Genomic DNA, 21447 nt, shown 5'->3' with positions numbered 1-21447 from the left:
CCAGGGGGTGTGACATGGCTATTCTACCCCAGGGGGTGTGACATGACTATTCTACCCCAGGGGGTGTGACATGGCTATTCTACCCCAGGAGGTGTGACATGACTATTCTACCCCAGGGGGTGTGACATGACTTATTCTACCCCAGGAGGTGTGACATGGCTATTCTACCCCAGGGGGTGTGACATGACTTATTCTACCCCAGGAGGTGTGACATGGCTATTCTACCCCAGGAGGTGTGACATGGCTCTTCTACCCCAGGAGGTGTGACATGGCTTATTCTACCCCAGGGGGTGTGACATGACTATTCTACCCCAGGGGGTGTGACATGACTATTCTACCCCAGGGGGTGTGACATGGCTTATTCTACCCCAGGGGGTGTGACATGGCTATTCTACCCCAGGGGGTGTGACATGGCTATTCTACCCCAGGAGGTGTGACATGACTATTCTACCCCAGGAGGTGTGACATGGCTTATTCTACCCCAGGAGGTGTGACATGGCTTATTCTACCCCAGGAGGTGTGACATGACTATTCTACCCCAGGAGGTGTGACATGGCTCTTCTACCCCAGGAGGTGTGACATGGCTTATTCTACCCCAGGAGGTGTGACATGGCTTATTCTACCCCAGGAGGTGTGACATGACTATTCTACCCCAGGAGATGTAACATGACTATTCTACCCCAGGAGATGTAACATGACTAATCTACCCCAGGAAGTGTAACATTGCTAATCTACCGCGGGAGGAATAACACGGGTTATCTGTCCCACGAGGCATAACATGGTACCCCGGGAAGTATAACATGAGTTATCTGTCCCTGGAGATATAACATGGCTAAAATACCCCAAGAGATATAACATGGCTAACCAGCATCGGGAGGTATAACATGGCTAACCAGCCGCAGGAGGTATAACATGGCTAATCAGCCCCAGGAGGTATAACATGGCTAATCAGCCCCAGGAATTCTAAAGTGACTAATCTACCCCAGGAGGTATAACATGGTAATCAGCCCTGGGAGGTATAACATGGCTAATCAGCCCCAGGAGGTATAAAGTGACTAATCTACCCCAGGAGGTATAACATGGGTTGTCTGTCCCAGGAGGTATAATAGGGCTAATATACCTCAGGAGGTATAACATGGGTTGTCTGTCCCAGGAGTTATAATATGGCTAATCTACTTCAGGAGGTATAACCTGAGTTATATGTCCCTGGAGATATAATTTAGCTAATATACCACAAGATATATAACATGGCTAACCAGCATTGGGAGGTATAACATAACATGGCTAATCAGCCCTGGGAGGTATAACCTGGCTAATTAGCCCCAGGAGGTTTAACATGGTTAGTCTACCCGAGGAAGTATAACAAGAATTATCTGTCCCTGGAGATATAACATGGCTAATATACCCCAAGAGATATAACATGGCTAACCAGCATCGGGAGGTATAACATGGCTAACCAGCATCGGGAGATATAACATGGCTAAATCTACCCTGGAAGGTATAACATGGCTAATCAGCCCCAGGAGGTGTAACGTGGCTAATCAGCCCTGGGAGGTGTAACATGGCTAATCAGCCCTGGGAGGTATATCATGGGTTATCTGTCCGAGGAATTATAACATGAGTTATCTGTCCCTGGAGATATAACATGGCTAATATACCCCAAGAGATATAACATGGCTAATCAGCCCCAGGAGGTGTAACGTGGCTAAATCTACCCTGGAAGGTATAACATGGGTTATCTGTCCCAGGTGGTTAACATGAGTTATCTGTCCCTGGAGATATAACTTGGCTAATATACCCCAAGAGATATAACAAGGTTAACCAGCCCCGGGAGATATAACATGGCTAATAAACTCCATGAGGTATAACATGGCTAATAAACCCCATGAGGTATAACATGGCTAATAAACCCCATGAGGTATAACCTGGCTAATAAACCCCATGAGGTATAACATGGCTAATAAACCCCATGAGGTATAACCTGGCTAATAAACCCCATGAGGTATAACATGGCTAATATACCCCAAGAGATATAACATGGCTAACCAGCATCGGGAGGTATAACATGGCTAATAAACCCCATGAGGTATAACCTGGCTAATAAACCCCATGAGGTATAACATGGCTAATAAACCCCATGAGGTATAACCTGGCTAATAAACCCCATGAGGTATAACATGGCTAATAAACCCCATGAGGTATAACCTGGCTAATAAACCCCATGAGGTATAACATGGCTAATATACCCCAAGAGATATAACATGGCTAACCAGCATCGGGAGGTATAACATGGCTAACCAGCATCGGGAGATATAACATGGCTAAATCTACCCTGGAAGGTATAACATGGCTAATCAGCCCCAGGAGGTGTAACGTGGCTAATCAGCCCTGGGAGGTGTAACATGGCTAATCAGCCCTGGGAGGTATATCATGGGTTATCTGTCCGAGGAATTATAACATGAGATATCTGTCCCTGGAGATATAACATGGCTAATATACCCCAAGAGATATAACAAGGTTAACCAGCCCCGGGAGATATAACATGGCTAATAAACTCCATGAGGTATAACATGGCTAATAAACCCCATGAGGTATAACATGGCTAATAAACCCCATGAGGTATAACCTGGCTAATAAACCCCATGAGGTATAACATGGCTAATAAACCCCATGAGGTATAACCTGGCTAATAAACCCCATGAGGTATAACATGGCTAATATACCCCAAGAGATATAACATGGCTAACCAGCATCGGGAGGTATAACATGGCTAATAAACCCCATGAGGTATAACCTGGCTAATAAACCCCATGAGGTATAACATGGCTAATAAACCCCATGAGGTATAACCTGGCTAATAAACCCCATGAGGTATAACATGGCTAATAAACCCCATGAGGTATAACCTGGCTAATAAATCCCATGAGGTATAACATGGCTAATATACCCCAAGAGATATAACATGGCTAACCAGCATCGGGAGGTATAACATGGCTAACCAGCATCGGGAGATATAACATGGCTAAATCTACCCTGGAAGGTATAACATGGCTAATCAGCCCCAGGAGGTGTAACGTGGCTAATCAGCCCTGGGAGGTGTAACATGGCTAATCAGCCCTGGGAGGTATATCATGGGTTATCTGTCCGAGGAATTATAACATGAGTTATCTGTCCCTGGAGATATAACATGGCTAATATACCCCAAGAGATATAACATGGCTAATCAGCCCCAGGAGGTGTAACGTGGCTAAATCTACCCTGATTTATGGGTTATCTGTCCCAGGTGGTTAACATGAGTTATCTGTCCCTGGAGATATAACTTGGCTAATATACCCCAAGAGATATAACAAGGTTAACCAGCCCCGGGAGATATAACATGGCTAATAAACTCCATGAGGTATAACATGGCTAATAAACCCCATGAGGTATAACATGGCTAATAAACCCCATGAGGTATAACCTGGCTAATAAACCCCATGAGGTATAACATGGCTAATAAACCCCATGAGGTATAACCTGGCTAATAAACCCCATGAGGTATAACATGGCTAATAAACCCCATGAGGTATAACATGGCTAATAAACCCCATGAGGTATAACCTGGCTAATAAACCCCATGAGGTATAACCTGGCTAATAAACCCCATGAGGTATAACCTGGCTAATAAACCCCATGAGGTATAACATGGCTAATAAACCCCATGAGGTATAACATGGCTAATAAACCCCATGAGGTATAACATGGCTAATAAACCCCATGAGGTATAACATGGCTAATAAACCCCATGAGGTATAACCTGGCTAATAAACCCCATGAGGTATAACATGGCTAATAAACCCCATGAGGTATAACATGGCTAATAAACCCCATGAGGTATAATATGGCTAATCAGACCAGGGAGTTATAACATGGTCAGTCTGTCCCGGGAGGTATAAAATGGCCAATCTACCTGGGGAGATATAACATGACTAATCTACTCTGGGAGGTATAACATGACTTATTAACCCTGGGTTATAACATTGCTAACCTACAATTGGGGTATAACATGTATAATGTACCCTGGGGATAAAACATGGCTAATCTACCCAAAGAGGTATATCATGGCCCATCTACCCTGAGCACATGACATGGCTAATTTACCTGGGAGGGAAGTACAACATGGCTAACCTACCATGGCGAGGGGGTATAACACAGCATAAATACACCTGGGTGGTATAACATATCTAATCTACCCCCAGGGGGTGTATTTCCTCTGAACGATTCTGGATTATAACAGAACTACCAATAAAACCACACGTATGCATTAAACAGCAGGTAACATGTTCAGTGTCCTCGGCTATTCCTCATAGAAGAGGCCTCTGGCCACACTGTGCTCCTCCAGGTCACTGTCCAGGTAACACGACGAGACATCATCTGCGGGGCTCATCCAGGGGAACACCACCTGCGTGTGTGACAGAGCGTCATCAGGTGTAATTACATCCACAGTCGCTGCATCCCACCAACATCCTACAGATAACGGTCTATTATTATATGTGCTGTATGTACTAATGCACTGATCCCGCCCAGCAGCACATGGAACACGCCTCATCACCTGCTTGGCATGACACAGTGCGGATTGCAGGACACGGCTCTGTGTGGGATAGTCTGTTACATTTTCTGAGTGTCAATGTGCTGGTAAGGTCTGCAATAGCGCTATAATCAGAGGTCGGTGGCATCACATCAGGATAATGACGTGCGTTGTCATAGGACCACGGAATGCCCATACTGCTACACAAAGGAAAGTATCAGGAGTCCAGATCTCTTTTATAGAATCATTCTCATTTTACCTAACCAAAGACCACAGGGAAATACTTAGTGGCTGATTCTTAGTTGGACGCAGCCGTGTCCGCGGTCTGCGTCTTTTGCCGGTCGCATGTCTGCGACATTATGCTAGAAAGCCGAGACGCCCACTGTCAGCGCCTGTAAGCATTTTTAGGCGCCGTCATCGGTCGCACCATTGAGACGCAGTGCCTCCATCCAAGTATGGCCTTTTATGTGAGCGGTTCTGTGTGCGCGACAGTCACTAAGCCACCTCCCTGTCACCGCGCAGGAACGCCCAATACATCTTCAAAGCATTTTCTGAGAATGTGCGTCTATGCCTCTGTGCGCACGATCTGGACGCAGTGCGACTAGGACGCTTTGCACAGAAGGAAGAAAATGGCTCCGTGTCCGACATGGTCGCCGCGACTGACTTAGAATTAGACCCTTCGGGGTGGATTTAATAACACTTCTAGAAATGACAAGTGGTGTTGCCCATAGCAACAGAGTATCAGGGCTCATTTATTGGAAGTGTAAATAAGCAAGTTCAAACCTGTGAAACTAATATTAGTCGGTCCAATTGGAGATATCTGATGCTTATACAATATTAGGCCCTCATTCAGAGCCGCTCGCTAGCAGCAGTACGCTCGTTCCGAGCGATGTTTGCATATCTGCTCATGCGTACGGTTTTTAGTACGCATGCGCGAACCAGTCAGTGCGGCCGAAAATCGTTTGTACGCTATATAGCGAGTGCCTGCTATTTTGAGTGACAGAATGAGGCGTCTGTGGGTGGTAACAGGGGAAGGTGCTTGAAAACGGGGAGTGGAATTCGAACGCAGGCGTGCTTAAAGGTCAAAGCGGGCGTTTTATGGGTGTGCATAATCAATACAGCAGCATCATTGACCACGTCACTTGGTTTTTTTTAACTCAGAACTGCTCGCAAAATAGCGGTTGAAAAAACCAACCACAAGAATAGCGAGCAGTTCATACGCTGTTCGATGTACTCGATTAATCTAATAAATAGCGGACATGACGTATGGTGCGAGCGGCCAGGGGGCGTTTTTATCAAATAAACGAGCGTATATTTTGCTCGCTTGTTCAGACTTAGAGGTGTGAACAGACTGCAATTTGCGAACGGATCATTTGAATAGCCACCCCTTGTTTTTGAACGAACGACCACAAATAGCGAACGGCTCTGAATCAGACCCTTAGTTACCTATCCAATCAGCATTCTCTATACATTATCTGCATATTTCCCATCCACAGTCACTGGTTGTGATTTCCTATGGCAGAGATGCGCAGAATGGGCCTTATTCAGTGGTGGCGCGCTAGTGCACTGCTTATGGTAAATTCCCGATGGTCGGTAACCCGTGCATGCGCCAGACCCGTACAGCGTATGCTCAGTATGAGTCTGCGATGTTGGACGGAGTTGGGCAGCAGGGCGTGTCGCCGTCGTTGGGGGGAGTGGGGAGGCCAGGATCTCTGTCGGCTGATGGAGATTTCCTGGCCTATTTTACTCGTCAGTGGCGGCCGGCCTGCGTGACCCCATGGTCACTCAGCCGGCCGATAGGATCGCAGATGATCCGATGCTGTGCCATTGGACACAGGGCCTGATTCAGACCCGCTCGCGAGCGGGTCGATGGTGGCCCAGTGCACATGCGCACGACGGAGCCGGCTCCGTCATGCGCATGCGCGAGACCCGGATAGTGCCGGCCAAACCGTCGCTTTGCGTCTCATACCAAAGGGGGCGTGCTGTCGATGTTGAGTGACAGCTCGCCCCCTTTGGAGTGGATGCCCAAACGGAGGCGTTCCCATCACGAGTGATGTCAGTGGGAGAGATTTTGGCTCTGTGAGAGCCGAAATCTCTCTGGGGCTTGCGGCAACGAGACCCTACCACAAGGGTCTCGTCGCAAGCCCCGATGGTCGCGATGGTCTTGACCATCGCGACCATCTTCCTGGCCGCTCGCTATAGCTGTGGGTGGTCACCCACAGCTATGCGAGCGGCCAGGAGGCCATGTCTTTGGTTCCTTTAATTTTAGTTTTAGATTTAACTCTGATTTCATCAAACACAGCATTAAACCCTTTCTGGCTGGGAACCCGCCTCTAGATATGATATTTTCCTATATTATCTATGCACTTCCCATCACCAGTGATTGATAATTATATCCCAGGCCAGCGACGCTTTTACCTTTCACTGGGCCCAGATGATCTAAGGCCGTGGTCCGAGCGGCGTCATCTCTCTCCGTTACGATGTATCATTAGAAATCCAAAGTCACGGTACTTACGTTACCCGTCAAAAATGTTTCAGAAAACAGAAATGTTTCCAGTAATTATTGAAATATACAGAGTTTACTATCGTTACTGAAATGAAAGTATATAGAACAAATAAACAATTGTCGATAAAAAAAAAATTCACAGAATCATTTTGTTTAGAAAAAAATGTCATCTATATGTCTGACCCTTGACAGCAGCCGCCTTTCGCAGATATAACCGCGAGCACCCCCGAGGCGTTCTTTCTTTCTGCAGTGGACATCATGTATTGTCTGGGAAGTTCTTCCTGACACTGCTGCAGAAGCTGCCACAGATGTGCTGATCCTGCTGTCGGTGGCTTTGCTATCACCCTGCTGCCCAGTTCTTCCCAAACCAGCTGGATGGGTGTAAGTCTGAAGACAGGGCGGCCAGTCCGTGATTGCCGTCTTGTTCTTCTACTCCGTGGCTGGTTCTGACGAAGCCTGGAGGGAAGGTTTTTGGGTAATTATCTTGCTGTAGGATGAACTCATGACCATCTAGGTGTAGACCAGAGGGCACTGCCCGGCGCTGTAGAATGCTGTGATAAGCTTCTTGATTTATGGTGCCAGTCACTCTGCACCAGTCGCACCACTTAGGATCCAGCAATAGAGCCCCAGACCATCACGCTTCCTCCGCCACGTCTGACAGTTGAGGTATTGAGGTGCCGTCCTTTCGCCTGCTCAATGGCGAACAAAATCTCTGCGTGATGACCCAAAGACTGCACGTCTTGATTACTCAGTCTATAAGACCGTCTTCCAGTCCTCAGTAGCCCACGGGCGTTGCGTCATGGCTCAGGCAGCCTCTTTATCAGCGTTGCAAGCTCCTATCCCCATTACTTGTTCCTTGAAACAGGCCTGAAATTCACATTATTTTTCCATATATTGCTAAGCTATTTCTTTTTTTTTTAACCTCTAGCAGATATTACCGCTTACCTATGTACTATTTCAGGTTATTCAATGGACTTGAATACTTGAATTGTTTAAATTTTACTAAAAAGCTGTAAAAATGGGAGCGGTCTAAAAGTTTTGACTGCTTGTGTGCATTTCATGTTATTCCATTATACCTTGTATAAAGTGATACTTAATAGTAGTACAATTGAAGGTTTAATATATATTTGTTTGCACTATACACTGCCCAGTACGATATTAGTAGAGCCCTTATATGTTGATATCCATGGACCCATGGTCATGTGCTGTGGACTACTATAAAATGGCGCTCCTTTTTACTCATTATAACAGTCCCCACAAAACATCATTACTAATGTTGTTTTGTGAAATTCCAGAAACTGGTGCCTCATCCGAATGGAACGATGAGGTTGATCTTCCTCTCTCACCTCCCTTAATGCACAGCACCTCTGTCCAATTCCCTCCAGAATTCACTTCAAGCTGCTTATCCTCCCCTACAAAACCCTCTTCCCCTTCATACATCGCTACATACATCCCAGCCTGACCTCTCCGCCCCCCCTCTGACCTATGCCTCTCATTACCTCCCTCTCTCCCACCTCCAAGTCTGCTGCTGTTGTGCTGCCCCCCACCGATGGAACTCCCTGCCTCACCTGACTAGACCCTCCCCAACCTACAATATTTTAAGCGCTCCCTCAAAACCTACCTTTTCCGTCTTACCTACCCAACGCTCCCCTAGGCCGCTCCCGATTACACCCTCTGCATTGTTATCTTGCCACGTTCACCTGTGCCTAATTGCCCTACTGTCTACACCTGCCCCATCGCTTCTACATTGTAAGCTATCATGAGCGGGGCCCTCAGTATGTTACATGTTATGTTTACCCTGCTCGTACCTTTTGTTTTATGCTGCAGTATTAATTTGCTACAGTCAGCTTATTCGTGTGTACTTGTTCTGTGCTACTTGTCACTGTTCCTGTGCAACTCACCCTTGCTTTTGTACTACTCATCTTGTCACTTTGCTTCACTTTGCACTTGTGCGTGTATATATCTTGACGTGTATATATCTTGACTGCCCAGCGATGTGGGTTTTTACGGTGCCGCTGAAGCAAACGATATTGATGATGAAGGCTCTGGCAAAACGCGTAGGGTGTCTCTTCCGTGTGAGGCTCTGTCTGAATGCTATATAGACTCTATATACTGTTATATGGGTCTGTGTTGGCACATTTCTTTCAGGAACCAGAGATCTCTTAGACTTCAGATGGATCTCCAGCTCCAAGTATAGGGCTGGTGCAGATAAAAGTGATAACAGCCGAGACCCTACTGGGGGGGCTGTGGTCACATAGACGCACTTGCAAGAGATTATCACTGATACTAAATATTTAATTGTAATATTTGTGTATAAGGGCTGTGTAATAATGGTAAATCAATAAAATGTTATGTGTCTGTATCCCGGATACTTTCCTTTGGTGCAGCATCAGTGGAATATTCTGGTGTGTGTGTCCCCATAAACAAAGATAGAAGATAATAAAGTATAAAATTAATATTTCAGGTTCTTCATAGTTGCTCAGTGCAGGTCTCAGGGTCTCATTCAGACCCGGTCGCAAGCGCCGATGCGCTCGCAACCGGGTCGATGGTCCCCACAGAGTATGTGCACGACGGAGCCGTGCGCAAGACCCGGCTAGCGACGGGCGCTCCGTCGCTAGGGGTCTCGTAACAGACGGGGCGAGCTGTCGATGTTGAGTGACAGCTCGCCCTGTTTGCTGGGCGGGCCGGGGGCGTGCCCGGTCAAACGGAGGCGTTCCAGTCGGAACACTTGCCATTTGGGGGCGGCCCCACTGACATCATTGATGATGTCAGTGGGGAACTTCCTGCTCAAACAGAGCAGGAAGTTCCCTGGGGCTTACGAGAGCCCAGACCCAACCTTAGGGTCTGGTCGTAAGCCCCGATGGTGGCGATGGTGATGACCATCGCAACCATCACCCTGGTCAGTCACTGAGCTGTGGGTGGTAACCCACAGCCTAGCGATCGACCAGAAGGCGGCACTTAAAAAAGTAAGTGGCCGACCTCATTCAGAGCGATCGCTTGCAGCAAGCGATCGACTCTGAATGAGGTCCTCAATCCTTATGCCCTATGGATTTTCCCATAAAACTAAAGCAAGGTGAGGATGAGACACGGGTGTAGTGGCCATTACTGCACCACTGATGGTGCGATGACCTTTACCCTCCCACTGACACCAGTAACATGAATCCTCCGGCTCAGTGTGTGACTCCTTCCTCCACCCTCATACGTGACATGTGATTGCTGGCTCCCTGCAGCCTCCTGAGACCCAAACAAGGCCCTCTCCTGCCACCGCTGTGCCCCTCTTACAGAGAAACCAGGGGCATATCTCTGGTATCCTGTTTCATCATCACCGCTAATTATGGTGGTATCGGGGCAATAAGGCGACTTTGCCGTAGCACGCTGGGGTGACCCCCGGGTAGTTAGCGGTGATGAGGAAACTGTCAGGAAATGCGCTGTCCCTGCAATGGAGGACCACATAAGGAATGTGTGGGTTGGCAGCATGCGCTGTGAAATTGGGCGTTTCAGGGCGGCAACAATGCAAATTTATGGAAGCGCCCTGTCTTGCAGGAATGTCGTTGGCGGGTATCTAATGCTTTGTGCGATACTGAGCCGCGCGTACCGGGAAGGGGAGCCTGATGCTGACGGATCTCTCGCACCTAGTACAGGGCTGGTAGCCGCAGAAAGTGCAAATGAAAATGTCTTTGTAGCGGGTTATTTTCTACTTGCCTTGGTGGAGGTGCCCCATGAAAGCTGTCTCGGTGGTAACATCTATAACAGAGATACTGCGGACCCCAGTGCAGCCTTCAGTGCATCACCCAGATATAAACCAGAAACTCCTGTGAGAACACTCACCCCAAAGGGTCCTTGCTGGGGCGAGGTGCTGAAAACTCTTCTGGCATCCTCTCTATAGCTGCCTGTAATGTCCAGGAAACCGGGCAAATCTTCCTGCTGGTGGTGACTGCTGTCCGCATCTGTCTGCACCTCTTCCTTAATCCTAAAGTCAGAGATCGCATACCCTCCCCACTTCATAGACTTCAACCTGTGAGAGAGAGCAAAGTGTGGGGCTGGGACGATGGACAACACTGAGGGGTAGTTTGCTGTATGGAATCTAGCTGTATGATGGTCTCTACTTGTATCTAAGTTTGTAGTTGTACCATTTTGTATAGCTGTGTAATGGTGTGTATGGTAATACCGATGGTGCACTGTGGGCCTCAATCAGAGATGTACACAAACTCGATGATTTCCATACATTTCCAATGGTGGGTAGCATGCGCATGGCCCGTTCAAAAGGGTCCTGCGCCGTTGCATGCTGTGGGGCTAAGGAGCTTATGCCACAATCCGAATGCCCCAGTGACGGCCTCAGTCCTGGAAAATGGGGGCATCCAGCAGTGATGAATAACAATCATAGTAGCCGCAATGGTAGAGGGGATGCGGTTAATATACCGACACCCGGTATGCCGACTGCCGGGATCCCGACATCGGCATCCCCATCAGCGCGGGAAGACCGGCGACGGAATCTCGACATGGGCCCGTATTCAATTTGGAGCGAAAAGCCGGAATTGGCGAAAAAGTTTCGCCGATGACGTCATTTCGCCAGGCGGAAAAGTATCGCCGTATTCAATTTGAAAGGCTTTCCGCCTAGGCGAAAAGTCAATGCAACGTACTAGGCGGAAAAGTTGGTCCCATGAATGGGAGGTGTAAAAAAGTGCAGAATTGGGGTTTTGGGGTGCAACATTGTGGGAACCCCCGTGCAGCCTTCAGACAGTCCCCCAAAGGTAAACTGCGTCAAAAAAATGTTTTCAAAAAAACTTAAGAACACCCCGAAAAATCACTTTCAATTTGGGGGTGAAAATTTTTTTTTGGGGGGGGACAAAGTTAAAAACTAGTGAAATAGACTCCAGGGGTGTCCCCAAGTATGCCCCAAGTGTTTTTTTTCATTGCAGGTGTTTGCGGCAGGTGGATGTTTCACGTTTTTTTAAACTTAACTTTACCAACCTTTAAATATGCTGACCCCCATTTTCAAGTACCCCAAATTTGCTGGGATAAGTTACTTTCTGCAAAAAAACCTCCTGTATACTATTCTGCATCACGTATACAAAAACGCTATTTAGCAGCTATTGAGCCCGTTTAAAAACACCAAATTCCTTCAGCAAGCCAAATCGGGGGGTACCATAGGGAACCCCCGTGTCAAAGCATCTTTTGGGGGGTGTCAGGCTGATTTCCCCAAATCTGACAGGACTTTCTGCTTGTTTCAGTTTTGCCGGGTCCCGTTTTCGCTTATTTTCAAATTGAATACGGGGATAGATACGCGGGCACGTGCGCGATACTTTTCCGCATGCGAAGTAGGCGAAAAGTCCGGGAGGTGGAAAAGTATCGCAGGTCCGCTCAAATTGAATACGGCTCATGGCTGGAGATGTCGAAATCCCATATGTACAGTCAGGTGCATAAATATTGGGACATTGACAGAATTTTCATATTTTGGCCTCTAGTCACCACCACAATGGCTTTGAAATGAAACAAACAAGATGTTCTTTACTGCAGACTTTCAGATTTAATTTGAGGGTAATTACATCCAAATCAGGTAAACGGTGTAGGAATTACAACGGTTTCTATATGTGCCTCCCACTTTTTAAGGGGCCAAAAGTAATGGGACAAACTAAACAATCCTAAATCTAACTCTCACTTTTTAATACTTTGTTGCAAATCCTTTGCAGGCAATTACAGTCTGAAGTCTGGAACGCATAGACATCACCAGACGCTGGGTTTCATCCCTGGTGATGCTCTGCCAGGCCTCTACTGCAAATGTCTTCAGTTCCTGCTTGTTCTGGGGGCATTTTCCCTTCAGTTTTGTCTTCATCAAGTGAAATGCATGCTCAATCCGATTCAGGTCAGGGGATTGACTTGGCCATTGCATAACATTCCACTTTTTAGCCTTAAAAAACTCCTTGGTTGCTTTTGCAGTATGCTTCGGGTCATTGTCCATCTGCACTGTGAAGCGCCGTCCAATGAGTTCTGAAGCATTTGACTGAATATGAGCATATATTGCCCGAAACACTGTTGTTTGGCAAACACTAATCTGGTCTTCCTGTTTTTGAGGCTCACCAATGGTTTACATCTTGTGGTGAACCCTCTATATTCACTCTTGTGAAGTCTTCTCTTGATTGTTGACTTTGACACATATACATCTACCTCCTGGAGAGTGTTCTTGATTTGGCCAACTGTTGTGAAGGGGTTTTTCTTCACGAGGGAAATAATTCTTCTGTCATCCACCACAGTTGTTTTCCGTGGTCTTCCGGGTCTTTTGGTGTTGCTGAGCTCTCCGGTGCGTTCTTTCTTTTTAAGAATGTTCCAAACAGTTGATTTGGCCACACCTAATGTTTTTGCTATCTCTCTGATAGGTTTGTTTTTATTTTTCAGCCTAATGATGGCTTGCTTCACAGATAGTGACAGCTCTTTGGATCTCATATTGAGAGTCGACAGCAACTGATTCCAAATGCAAATGTCACACCTAGAATCAACTCGACCTTTTACCTGCTTAATTGATAATGAAATAACGAGGGAATAGCCCACACCTGTCCATGAAATAGCTTTTGAGTTGATAGTCCCATTACTTTTGGCCCCTTAAAAAGTGGGAGGCACATATAGAAACCGTTGTAATTCCTACACCGTTCACCTGATTTGGATGTAATTACCCTCAAACTAAATCTGAAAGACTGCACTTAAAGCACATCCTGTTTGTTTCATTTCAAAGCCATTGTGGTGGTGAATAGAGGCCAAAATATGAAAACTCTGTCAATGTCCCAATATTTCTGCACATGACTGTATGTATAGCGGGGCCGGGTAAGTGTTAACCACAGGGGGGAGGGTTAGGTCTAGGCGTCCTGGGGGGAGTTAAGGTTAGGCAGCGGGAGGGGGGAGGTTAGGGTTAGGCTCCAGACAGGGGGGTTAGGGTTCGGCACCACAGGGGGGAGGTTAGGCACTAAGAGGGGAGGGTTAGGTTTAGGCACTTACCGGGAGGGTTAGTATCAGGGTGCAGGAAACGAGGGTTAGGGGATAAATAGAGCAGGGGAACAGTACTTACCGTTCCCCTGGCGGGACTGTAAGCATCGGGATGCCACTGTCAGTATATTGACAGCCGGCATCCCAACTGTCGGGATATCATACCCAACCCTGGTAGAGATAAAATGTAGGTAGAACATTTCCCTGCAAGGTTCTGGTATGTTTCCAAAGCAGGCAGTAGCATTATGGACTGTCCACTCCACCTAAAAATCTCTCCCAGATCCCACGGATCATCCAAAACTGTAGGAAAGGAAGGAGACGTTTAACCCAGATGCTCAGAAATAGACCAAGCCAGAGATTTAGGCTAATATGGTTGTGCCAGGTAAGTGGCACAAACCCCAGGTGCATGCCACATCCAGCCGTCGTCTCGGCTTGTTGCGTAAAGGGCATCCGTTTCAGGCTGAGCCACTTAAGGTGGGTACACACTTGAACGATATCAGCCCGATTTGCTAATTGGAACGACAAATCGGGCATATTGTGCAGTGTGTATGCCCGATTGTGCGCTCCCGCGGGTCGCATTGCGACGTCCTGTGACTGAACTCGCTGCGCGCCCGATCTCACACATGCGGTGCAGTGCATATTAAACGAAGGACATAACAGCACATCGTTCCGTCGTTCGTTAAATCTTCTAGTGTGTACCGGCAATCTTGCATGGTCCGGGGCAAAGGTAAATCTCCCCGATCATTGGCAAGTGTGTACTCGCCCTTAGACTAGTGTCTACTGGTGAGAGGTCTCCAGGGTTAGAACTGGGACCATTCCCTTTATCGAGCATGAGAGATACACAAGAGACAAAAAGTCAGCTACAGAGGACGCAGTATGGGAAAATTAACCCTGAAATGTCAGACCCATAACCCAACAGTAAGTGTGTGATTTTACACCCCACAATGACTTCCCTGCAGCGGCAGATACCGGTGAAAGGAATGGGAGTGTCTGTATTGGCAGGGCTTCAGTGGAGAAAAGCCCACCAATCAGCAGGCACTGTGCTGCCTCGTATTGGAACCTCACACCATTGTCAAGAATGGTCATCTTCTGACCTCCCTGTGCCTACTGTAGATGGTCTATAGCCAAGCTGAACCTACATGCGCACCCTCACCAAACAACCTCATAGGCCCAGGCTGCCATAGGCTGACGGCAACTCTAGAGATGATTCTGTGGTTTCCCCGATGGTTATGCAGCTAGAGTATGAGAATGAACCGTGACTGACTGATCTATGCTGCTCTGCTTCTGCCAGAGCTCCTGGATGTGATGCTGCACTGACATAACTCTCGTCTCATTCACAAGCTTCTTCTTCCGTTTCTTCCCCCGGCACAATTCTGATGGAGGCGGCAGGGTCTCCAGGCCGGGCGCATTCAGGCTGCCCACTTCCGCATCCGCCTTCCATACCGGATAGCTGGAAATCTTAATGGGGGAGAGACAGAGATAAGGAACGGAATAAGTCAATGTAGAGAACTTTCTTCTCCCGTGACAAATCGTTCTGTTCCGTGTGGGCATTTATATTTATCTACTCTAATTATTTCAGTTTTACTTTTATTTATTTTTTTATCATTTGTGATGAAGATTCTCAGTGTTAAATATAACATATGAAAAGGGATAAAGAACCAAATAGCATGTCGGGGGTGGTCACTTTGTGTTGAAGGTATGGAAGATATTAGAAGGCTCACTTTTTGTCATAAGGCATACCGTGCTGCGGGTGGAGGTAACATGAGCTACTATGGCCTTCTTAGAAGTTAGGTCACTGGCTAATAATTCGAAGTCTATGGTGCATGTCACAGTCAGCATCGTGTATCACAGCAGCGTAACACTTATATAGAACCCATGACAATCACTTTGAGCAGTTAGCGCAGTGCTACGATTGTCGGAGATTCTAACCGCACAGGTGTCGCTAGCTAGACAGCCGCTGAAACCACACCCCCTCTGCGCTTGTAGGGCCTAATTCAGAGGTGGACGCAAGTGGTGTCAGTGCAGCGTTTTCGGTAGCAGTGGATCTGAGAAGATAGGTAAATGCAGCAGGTGCCATCTTTAGTAATAAGACGTCGACCTCCAGCATATGAAGAAAACCCAAGAGCGCTCTTCCGGTCCATACCCCTTCCAGTGGGATTGAAGATTCCCTCGTGAGATTCTGGAATCCAGGATTTTCTCAACAACAAATTCCTGACAACCCTGGACAAGAACCGGTGAAGGTCTGGCTGAACATCTAGGAGCAAACCTAGAGGAGAAAAACACCGGCTTCAAGAGTGAACAATGAAATGTGTTGTTAATCCTGAGGGTTCTGGGTAATTTTAAACGAAAGGCCACATGATTAACCTGCGAAATGATTCTGAATGGGCCAATGAACTTGGGACCCAAATTCTGTGATCTCTGGTTAATGTTCCTGGAGGACAGCCAAACCAAATCTCCCACCTTGAAGAACCTTGGAACGACCTGATGCTTGGAGAAGAGAGAGGTGCACCTTCTCTCAGACCGACCATAACCTTAAACAAATGAAGATGATGGAATCCTGGTAGACGCAATCTCAGAGCAATTTACTCTATGATGAGTCCCAAAATTGCAGAAAAACGGAGAAACGGAGGAGGAAGAATGGCAGGAGTTATTGAAGGCAAACTCAGCGAAAGGCAATAGAAAATCCCAGTCATTTTGATACTTGGATACAAAACAGCGGACGTACTGCTCCAAAGACTGATTAGCCTGCTCCGTCTGTCTGTTGGATTGCGGATGGTAGCCTGATGACAGGCTGACATTGATACCCAGGTCAGCACAAAAACATCTCCAAAAATGGGCAATAAATTGAATCCCTCTATCAGAAACAATATCTAACGGAAGCCCATGAAGTCTAAAGACATGTTGAATAAAAAGTACTGACAACTCCTTTGCTGAAGGTAATTTTGCTAGAGTACACAAAATAAGCCATCTTAGAGAATCGGTCAACAATGGTCCATATGACCAAACATCGAGAAGATGAAGGAAGCTCATCCACGAAATCCATAGCAATATGGGTCCAAGGTTATAAGGGAGTAGGCAGAGGACATAGCAGACCTGAAGGAGAGACTTATTCCTGGAGCAAACATCACAAGCCAACACAAACTCACGAACATCCCAAGACATGGACTGCCACCAAGCAGAACGGAAAAGAAAATCAAGAGTTCTAGAGATGACCAGATGACCAACAGACTTGGACAAGTCAAAGTCCTTCAGGACTGCTTTACGAAACTTCTCAGGCACAAAGAGCACAAAGAGAAATCCCGGTGGCTTTTCAGGAGGAGCTTCAGATTGACCGTCCCGGAGAGCGTCTTCCAAAGTTCTAGTCAAGGCTAGATGAATACGGGAAGCCGGAACAAGGGTTTCCACCGAAACAGCAGAAGAGTGGGTAGTGAGAAAACTACGTGAGAGGGCATCTGCCTTCAGATTCTTGGACCCAGGTCGAAAGGAGATGATATAGTTGAAACGGGAGAAGAGGGCCCATTGTGCCTGCCTAGCATTCAGCCTCTTGGTGGCTTCTATATAGGACAGATTATTATGGTCTGTCAAGACTGATATTACATGATTAGCCCCCTCTAACCAGTACCTCCAGTCCTCAAAGGCCCACTTAATAACCAAGAGTTCCCAATTTCCAACATCACAATTTCTGCCGTATCGAAGTTTTGGGAAAAGAAGGCACATGGATGTAACTTGCCATCTTTAAGATACTTCTGAGAAACGATGGCATCCACTCCAATCTCGGAGGCATCCACCTTGACCACAAAGGGAAGATCCGGATTAGGATGTCGCAGAACAGGAGCAGAAACTAAAGCATTCTTGAGCAGACTGAAAGCTTGATTGGTGTTAGTTGGTCAATTAGCAACATCAGTCCCTTTCTTGGTCAATTCGACACTGGGTGAGTCAATGGAAGAGACGGACTTAACAAATCTGCGGTAATAATTCGCAAAGCCAAAAAAACGCTGAATAGCTTTCAGCGAAGTGGGTCACTCACAATAAAGAACGGCCTTCACCTTGTTTGGATACATGGAGAATCCTTAAGAGGAAATGATGTAACCCAAGAAGGAGACCTCCTCCACTTCGAATTCGCATTTCTCCAACTTGGAGTACAATTTGTTTTCCAAGAGCCTGCCTCACATGCTGAAGATGCTGCTGTAGGGACTTAGAATAAATAAGTATATCGTGTAAGTAGACCACCGCAAAGACTCCAAGAAAATCCCTGAGTACCTCTTTAACGAAGTCTTGGAAGACGGCTGGGGCGTTGGAGAGACTGAATGGCATGACAAGGTTTTTGTAATGCCCTGAATGGGTGTTGAATGCCGTCTTCCACTTGTCTCCTTCTCTGATCCGATTATGGCCCCCCCTTTAATCGATTTTAGAAAATATAGAAGCCTCCTGAAGCTGATCAAAGACAGCGGAAATGAGCGGCAAGGGATATGAAGTTTTTATGGTTACCTCGTTTAACCCTCGGAAATGAATGCAGGGACGGAGTGAGACATCCTTTTTCTGGACACCGGAGACTTGGAGGGCCAGATAAATCCCTTCTCCAGGGCCTTTTGGATGTATTCCTGCATCGCTTTACTCTCAGGAATGGACAGGGCGTATAACCTGCCTTTGGGAAGTTTTTAACCAGGTAAGAGATCAATTGCACAGTCATATGATTGATGAGGTGGCAGAATGTCGGCCATTTAAAAAAAAATAAAATACTTCAGCTAGATTACGATATGGAGTGGGGATTGATCATATGGACTCAGACTGGAGAGCAGCAGCAAGATGAATTGGTCGAGAGAGACACTGAGAGAGACAGGAGGATCCCCACCAAAGTTTTTCTCCCATTTGCCAATGAATCACAGGGTTATGTTTTTTAAACCACGGCAATCCGAGCACCACCGGAGCCAGTGGGCACTGAAGTAAGGAGAAAGGTCAACTCTTCGAGATGTAAGACACCAACAGACAAATCGTATAGGAGGGGTATGGAAGCAGACTGGATTCTTGGACAGATTATCGCCATCGAGACCAATAACAGAAACTGGATGTGGTAAGGGCTCAGGAGTTAACCCCAATGTGTTTAAAAAAGGCCATACCCATAAAATTATCTGCGGCTTCGCTGTCCAGGAAGGCAGGAATGGGGATATGAGCATCTTGCAATTGAATTACTGTGGAGACAAGGGGGTATATTTACTAAAGTGCAGGTTTTTACAAGTGGAGATGTTGCCCATAGCAACCAATCAGATTCTACTTTTCATTTATCTAGCACCTTCTAGAAGATAATAGCTAGAGTCTGATTGATTGCTATGGGCAACATCTCCACTTTTAAAAACCCACACTTTAGTAAATATACCCCACGGACTGAATTTTCTGGAGAGATGGATGCAAGGCTTAGATGTAACTCTCCTAATACACCTAGACCTTGCCTTTTCCCAATTTAACAGGACAAACCTGGGCTACATGTCCTTTTACGCCACAGTATAGGCAAAGACCACATGAACGTCTCCAGCGCTTCTCCTCTGATGGAAGGCGAAAGGCCCATAATTGCATTGGCTCTTCCAGTTCAGGTGAAGACATCCAAACTGGAGATCGTGGAGCCAGAGATGGCAAGTTCTTCTCTACTCTGTGCTCCTGGAGTCGTCAGTCGATGCAAATGGCCAGGTTGATAAGGCCATCCAAGTCCCATGGAGAAGGATATTGAACCAGGATATCCTTAAATTGATCAGAGAGACCCCAACGAAACTGACTCCGGAAAGCCGAATCATTCCATCCAGAATCGACAGCCCATTTTCGGAACTCTGTACAATAATCCTCAGCTGTCCTGTTCTCCTGCTTCAGGGACTGGAGGCTAGCCTCTGCCATAGTTGACTTGTCCAGATCGTCGTAAAGCAGCCTAAGTGCTGTGAAGAAGGCATCCACGGTCTGAAGCGCAGCATTAGTGGATGTGAGACCGAAGGCCCAAGTCTGAGGGTCTCCCTGTAACATGGAAATAACAATCCAGACTCGTTGAATCTCCGTTCCAGAGGATCTGAGCCAGAGTCTGAAGAAGAGTTTACAACTCTCTTTGAAATTAAGAAAGTCTTTTCGGTTACCCGAAAACCGATCGAGCAAATTTAATTTGGGCTCAACCACAGCTGCTTGGGTAGGAACAACCCGAGTCTCTTCTACACGTAGGTTCCTGCACCTTTTGGGTAAGAATCTGAATCTGGGCTGCCAAGACTTGAGCAGGATTGTGGGAAGGCTCCATGACTGGCAAGGACCCAAATGAGAACAATACCCCAAATGTCTATGGTCTCTTTTTTGGCCAGTGATAATGTTAAGAAACGGGGGTATCTCAAAAGCAGAAATCTAGCAAGAGCCTTGAGGGCTGATGATGCTTGATTAGATGCGACCTTAGGGCCGTGCAGCAGCCTTGAGGGCTATTGAAGAACAAAATCCAGCAACAGCATTGCGAGCTGGTAATACTTGGCTTGATGCAGCCGTGAGACAGCCTTGAGGGCTGGTGATGCTTGGCGAGATGCGGCTTTTGGGCCGTGTTGCAGCGGGGTTGACACAAGCGATAGGACGCTGAGGTATGGCCAGTGTGGGTGGTGGCCATTAGAGCTGCTGCTATACTCGAGGTGGGCATGATGACTGCTGTGCCCGAGGTCTCCAAGATAACTGCCCAAAATGTATCCAAAATGACTGCCTTGCCCAATCTGCTGCCTTCCAGGCCTGAGGATAACTCTACTGCCCTAGCCTAGGGGCCTAAGAGCGTAGTTATCTTTTCCCTGACCCTGGGTGCATCTTGAGCCTGATCCAGCAGTACCTGTCTCTATACCACAGATATCAGTAATGTTTGTGGCTTCAACTCACTCGGAAGGCTCCAGTGATTCTGACGTTGCTGTTATCCCTTCCACACCATCAGCACTGTGCATTGGTGATGGATTCTGACATGACTTGGAATGTTGGTCTCTCCAGTCTGTAATTGGGATTCCATGCTCCATCCAGATGTCACTGTATCTTAGATGTCTGTGATTCCAACAAGGATCCAATTACCAGTACACAATCCTGAGTTCCTGCCATACCATTACCAGTCTGCAATCCACAGTTCCTGCTCTCCTGTTACCAGCAGTGGTGGTTGCAAGGCAGGGAGCCCCAGCCCTTACCAAAGCTGCCAGCTCACATTGGCTAGTTTTGGCCAATGGGAGCTAGCTGACACGAGTCTGGGGGAGGGCTAAGCCATTACACCTGTCGATCACACCAATTTAATTTTATTGTTTAAACAGCACATCCCCTAGCAGTTTTGGTAAAGGCTGCAGCTCCCACCTTGCAACTGCCACTGTTTACCAGTCTGCAATTCCGAGTTATTGGCATCCTTTTACCAGTATGCAATCCT

At 47.0% G+C, this 21447-nt stretch overlaps 1 protein-coding gene across 1 annotated transcript in view; it reads right to left on the bottom strand.

Moving 5' to 3' along the window:
• Nucleotides 1-3921: 3921 nt before the first annotated feature.
• Nucleotides 3922-21447, bottom strand: part of INCA1 (inhibitor of CDK, cyclin A1 interacting protein 1) — a 58306-nt gene continuing 40780 nt past the window's right edge. Inside the window, exons 5-7 of the mRNA XM_088465624.1 lie at nucleotides 15313-15506; nucleotides 10902-11088; nucleotides 3922-4441 (exon numbers count right to left, since the gene is read on the bottom strand). Coding sequence (XP_088321750.1) covers nucleotides 4337-4441; nucleotides 10902-11088; nucleotides 15313-15506 — 486 coding nt within the window. The 3' untranslated portion in view covers nucleotides 3922-4336. The remainder of the gene's footprint in view (nucleotides 4442-10901; nucleotides 11089-15312; nucleotides 15507-21447) is intronic.

The sequence above is a fragment of the Taudactylus pleione genome, unplaced genomic scaffold (assembly GCF_031769625.1).
Source record: "Taudactylus pleione unplaced genomic scaffold, aTauple2 ptg002048l, whole genome shotgun sequence".
NCBI lineage: Eukaryota > Metazoa > Chordata > Amphibia > Anura > Myobatrachidae > Taudactylus > Taudactylus pleione.
This window is presented reverse-complemented; position numbering and strand designations above follow the sequence as displayed.